The 6,436-nt window shown below is 34.7% G+C and overlaps 1 protein-coding gene across 1 annotated transcript; it reads left to right on the top strand.

Moving 5' to 3' along the window:
- Positions 1-4,820: 4,820 nt before the first annotated feature.
- LOC100373047 (QRFP-like peptide receptor) lies at positions 4,821-5,846 on the top strand. The gene has a single exon (XM_002741958.1). The coding sequence runs from the start codon at positions 4,821-4,823 to the stop codon at positions 5,844-5,846; it is 1,026 nt and encodes a 341-aa protein (XP_002742004.1).
- Positions 5,847-6,436: the final 590 nt, after the last annotated feature.

Below are 6,436 nucleotides of genomic sequence, written 5' to 3'. Positions count from 1 at the left end.
TTTTTATTGTATTTATGGAAGTATATGTGCATGCCGCTTGTTTCGTAGTTGATGTCATATCCACGTATAACATATTGAATACTGACTGGTAGTAAATCCGATCCACGCATCTATGATGTTGATGGGTGTAATATAGCTTCAAACAAAATATTCAGCAAATAAAAAAAAACTTTGGACGGATATATTTGTATCAGTATATATATATATATATATATATATATATATATTAACGTGATAATAAAATAACAACCAACAATCAAGTACTTAATCAGTTCAAAGGAAATGTAATCAATGTAATAGTAATAATCTGTATCGATTTTATATTCTCCTTGCGCAACCGCGTGATTAGTTATGGATATCAGTATTTGTATTAATTAAAACTAATATCCTAGTTATGTGTCACCGGCAAAAACAAGAAGATATTAATAACTATTTTGAAGTGCAAACTATTGGGCATGCCGGGGTTCGTGTGTTGTGCATATATGCTCATGTTCTCATTTATAGTATTCCATTGATTAAATCACCATGCATTGCTTGTGCTGACACAATACTTTCGAATTGTAAATCATGAGTGTTTCTGTGTCAACTTAATTAAGGAATAAATAAATTGATCTCTATTTTCAAAATCGTGTAAGCCAATGCATACAGATCCCTTGAAATTTCGTTAGGAGCTATTCTATTATTGCATCTATTAAATGTCAATTCAGTCTGTTTATTTTCTGATCGACATATGTATTCAGTAGCATTGTCATAGCAATATCCCTGTGATGAATGACTTATCAAAACTAAACTCAACAGTTAATTACATACTGCCAATGTACTGAATATCAAAGAAATGAACATGTTTTCCTATTTTATTAAATCACGTTGTGCATATATAAGACGTTTGTGACATTTCTTTAGAAAATTAGAGTCATCCTGATTTAACAGATTAAACTGATTCATAGTATGCACAAGTTTCTTTAGCATTACCCAGAGATATATAAGTACGTCTTTGATATTACGTGGAGCAGCAAGATTTACTTACATCTCACAATCATAGCAAGACGGTGTAAACAGAAAATACAATTAGGTTATTAAGGGGCGTCTTTGTATTTAAGTGAAAAACATCAAATAAGAGATTCCAGTAGTCAATTTCTACAAAAAATAGTACGTCAGTTGTAAATAAGTGTGACGAAGTTATAATAGGATGAGAAAGGAGGATAGAAAATTATACAAACATGTTAATTGATTTTAAATCACATTCAAAATTGTTCTGAAATGTTAACATTACAATTTCAAATTTTCGCAATATTTTTTATTTAATATTTTTTACTTTTAGAAATATTTTAGTCAATATTTGTCTTGGTACGCGCTTAAATAAAATATGAATACTGTGTTTCGCAATACACCACGCTATCTCATGTGTAATTATTCTCTATTATTTACGACTCGCTAAACCACGATTGCCCCTCCCCCTTCCTAATTGCGATAAACATTCCTAATTACTTGTCAAGGTATAAGTTTAGAAACAGTATATTCGAATGACTGAAACAAAAAATATAGTCACATTAGGCACGGGAGGTGAAATGACTCCCCATCACACCATTGTATAGATTTCAACAGATTTATTCAATCAGATAGGGTTGTCTTGTTGCCTTGTGTTTCAACTGATATACGCTCTTTTCCTTGGTTTTGTATGTAGCTACAGGCTCCAATACACAAACATCAGTCCAGTCTCCAAGTCGTTCCAGAATGTCGGCTAGGCTCAGCCACCACACATTAGTCAATCCCCAAGGTGTTAGTGAACTGGTATCAGAGCACTGAGTAGACATTTCCTCAGTGTACTAGTTTCTCTCATGGCCGCTATGCATCGGATGGCCTTCTACCCTGCCAAAGGCGGCGTCCCTCAGGGACGTCTATGAATAGCTTACTATCTACTTTAATAGTTCAGGCATTTCAGATTTCGAATCAGTTGGCTAACCGACTGACTAATATTTATAGGCGAATACATATCAAAAACATGTATGTACTCATTAAGATTATAAAAAAACGATCGAAACTTCTTTTCATCTAAACAAATTAGTCTAATTTTAGATTATTACGATTAAACTTCATCATTTTAGCATAAATAAATATATGTTGTGTTGTGTTGTGAGTTGAAGTACACGACACCGCCTTCTCGAGAGTGGTATAAATGCCAAATCTGATCAGACTAATATAGTCGCGTAAACATATTTTTTTTTAATCGGATGTACATTGTTGTGGACGGATAAAGTCCAGCACAGGTCCTTTCCCTTATTAACACACAGCAAGACAATCTGAGTATGCGAAGTCAGTCAAAATGAAGGACTACTCCGTTTATTGAGAAACTGGATGAACGTTGTGTACAAGACAAAACTAACAAGACTAACAGGTGAAACGTGCTTTCGGTCGGATGCGTGTTTTTGCGTGTATAGCGCGTGATCGTTGAGATTACTTCTCCTACGTTCGCAATGGGTCCGACTTTTAAAATGGTCAATCTGGTAAGATTGTGTTTGTTTCTAATGCTTATAACTCAGCGACTAAAGGCCGGATCGTAATCAGAGAAACATGTATAAGTAACTATAAACACGAACTAGAACATAAAAACATTTGTATAAACATCGATCAATAATTGCACAATAAATGGGAATTTTCGATCTCCGCGCGACATACATAATGGAAGTACATAAACTTTCTTACATTAGATTAATTACATAAGATGCATTATGATCGTGTAAATCTTAGAAAAATGTTTCATTTGTATGATAGCATGAACACAGAAAATGTTCATCAACATCAGATAAATCTATTTTGTAAGTAAATCTGTTAAGATAAATTGGATTATGTGAACCGATATTGATGACCAATACCAAATACACGGGTGTGCCGTATTTAATCACGCTATAAAACCCCGTATGTTAAATAAACCACACAAAACAGCTGTGTTTATGTCGTGTTTCTATGTTTCTGTGCGTTTCTTCTTGGGTTGTTCAGTTATTTGTGACGCTGCGAGTCGAAGAAGCATTTCCTTTTCTGGTCTTTGTGGCAAAAATTCTGAAAAAAAAATTGTATTTCAGGCAATAATGAATCCTCTTGTTACCATTCCTTGGCTAGATCAGAAGCAGTTTATTTATTACAAAATACTTACGATAATATGAAATGCGAGATTGAAACGTACATGTTCCTGGTTACCTTGTAAACGACATGCAGTGACCCCCAAACTTCTTCATAGTTGACGTCTGAATGCAATTTACATTTGATTGGTATGCTCCAATTATATTACGATACCCAGCGTTGCGCTTCATGATAACAACAATAAAGGGATACGCACTTCATGGAAATATATGAAATGTTTGGAACTGCATCTTTTCTGCTCTACTCTCTAGAGTCGTGCTTAATGTGAATGTATTTATAGTATCATATTTGTTTGCATGAAGGAATCGTCACAGTTGACCCCGTGAACATTTATCTGCAATTAACTAACTTGTATGTTGCGATATAATTTTAGTTCAGTGTCCACGGGAAGTTGGTTAGTGTTTGTTCATCGGTCATCGTCGAATAAATTAATCCATTACGTGATGGTTTGTTTCTGTTATAGTTGCATGCAACTTTTATAAATTAAAGTATAACAGACTCGCATCAATAAGGGAAACACAATTTAACGCTCGTGTATTGTAACATGATTGAAACTAGCATTTTGCAAATTGTGACGCCCTCTAGCAGCGCAAATTACAATATGTTGTATAAAAGACGTAATCATGTTTTAAATGAAAATGTTTTTTATTTCTTTGCGGAGTTAGCAACAATATCGAAGATGTAAAATAACACCAAACACATCAATCGGCGCGCATTGTTATTTTAATTTAACGACCGAGAAACACAACATGCAATTACAGTTATCGATTTAAGGCTAGTGAACACACACTACGCTACATAATATATGTTATGCGTATTCCACCCGTTGTGTATCGATCTTTATAACTATAGTAATCCAAAAGATAACCGTGGCAGTTTGCGAAAGTAGGAATTTGTACAGTGCAATTTGCCTCATCAAATCGTGGAACGTAATTTTAATACCCAGGTATTCTATTATATGCACAAAGGCATCTAACCCGTAATCCGCATTCAGTGTACATTACCCGCACTTACCTCCCAACGAGATAGGTAAACCAAATGTGACACATAGTATTAAAAGGCAATCCCTGCCGACTCGTGAAGTAGACTTGTATACGTCTAACCATTACGTCACGTCATATCACGTACATTATTACCATGTAAATTGTCTAGTAACGTAGATTTCTAAAACGTATATCAAGCTGAAATCAGGACGTCTTTATAACTAATAACATAGGTCGTTAAGGGGGACGTCAGTGACATATTTGGGGATTATTGGCTAACCACAATAATTACACAGCTGTTTGACAAGCACGAAACTGACATTTATATATTCGCATGGGTCCAAATGAAATCTGTTCTCTTTATACAAAGAATAACCCACGCCGCATTACATATTATTATTCTCAACAATCATGTTCTTAATTGTGTTCAATTTTATAGAATTCCTACCGTGGTGCACTGAGCCATTGACTCTGTCAAACGGTGAGTGTCTATTGTATTTTCAAATAATTATTTTAAAATGATATAATACTGTAGAAAGCAAGTATATAGAGTGCTGACATTATACAAGCAAAAATAATTTAAAGGTTCTCATGCTGCTTGATGTAATGCTTTTTTTTACATAACTAGCAATTTTCCTTTATATTCTAGAACACGTCATGGATTACAACAGTAATTTTAGTCATCAATTTTGGACAGAAATGTATTACCCACGGCTTATCGAAGTTCCCGACAACTACGAGATATTTGCGTACTGCGCCTTCTTTGTAATGATAGTTTCTGGAAATATCTGGGTTATAATTGCTGTTATCAGACAACCCAAGTTACGCCACTCATCCACAAATATGTTTATAATTTCACTATCGGTTGCTGATCTCCTCGTGGCCATGTTTCAGATTCCATACAATCTGTTTTATCATTTAATACCCGGATTCTTCGCCTCATTAAATAATAATATCTTCGTCTGTCGGACATTTGCTTGGTTTCAATGGACATCGCGTTGTGCGACAGTGTTTTCACTTATCGGTATTGCGATTGACAGGTACAGGGCTATTGTGACACCTGTACAACCAAAGCTGACAAGATCGCACGCTGGAGCCATCATATCTATAATATGGTTAGCATCGTTGGGGTATTCGCTCCGAAAACCGATACTACTGGATATGAGCTATTTCACTATAAATAATGTAACAGAAAAGCACTGCATGGTACCTTTGCAATTTCACCATATTACTCGGTTATTGCATATTGTAGATTTCCTAGTCATGTACCTCGTACCTTTGATCATCATCATTCCACTTTATGTGTTGATGGTGGTGGCCTTAAAAAAGAAGGGACCGACTAATATATCCAATCGGAACAAACGAAAGGCAATTAAAATGTTAATTCTTGTTGTTATCGCGTTCGCACTCACGTGGTTACCTTACTACATGTATATCCTATATTACAACTTCACAGACGATGTCCCAGTTTCGCTTATGAAGGGTCTGGAAGTACAAGTGCACATTGCAACGTTCTCCTACCTCAGCAACAGCTGGACAAATCCGTGTCTATATGCATATTTCAATGAGAGCTTTCGCAAGGAATTCTACAGGATGTTCCCGTGTCTGCAAAATGGCTGCCGGGGTAACAAAGTAACACCGAGCGCGTACAAGACCTCCAATGGGCCGACTACCGTGCAGACAAGGACTGTAGCACAGACATCTAATGAAATGAATATGAAGTGACGTGTTAACATAATATTTTTGTGCTATTCGTGTAACCAGAAATCAAATACGACGAAAGTAGATTCAGCCATTGAAATTAGTTTTCTAAAATTTCATGTATGACTATTTGTAATCTCCTATGTAATATATTCACAATTTAAATATTTAAATATCTTTATGTAAAAAGCATAAAAGACGTGAATCAACACGTGATTTGCATAAACCAATCACATTGAAAATCATGATCATATGCCATATTTTTTGTATAAAAAATATTTATTCACGAAAGTTGTTGAGGATATTAGCTATTTATAGAGTACAATTACAATGTTTTTTACGTATGACATAGTTAATTTCGTTTATTACATTCATGATATTTTCAAAACTGATGTTAGACTGCATCATTTTAGTAACTTCCGTCAGTTACATATATAATTGGATTATATGCTGCTTTGTTTTGGTGATAATTTTAGCAAGATGCGTGAGTCGTGTAAATATTCTATTGTGAGACATGTTTCATTCATTGACTAACTATCACAGTGACTTGTATAACATGTAGAACATTTAGAACGAAAATTAATAGCTATCATGTAATAGATGATTTTCCGTTT

Source organism: Saccoglossus kowalevskii, chromosome 21 (assembly GCF_978046115.1).
Source record: "Saccoglossus kowalevskii chromosome 21, keSacKowa6.1, whole genome shotgun sequence".
NCBI classification, from domain to species: domain Eukaryota; kingdom Metazoa; phylum Hemichordata; class Enteropneusta; family Harrimaniidae; genus Saccoglossus; species Saccoglossus kowalevskii.
Note: the sequence above shows the minus strand (reverse complement) of the source record. Positions and strands in the feature narration are given on the sequence as shown.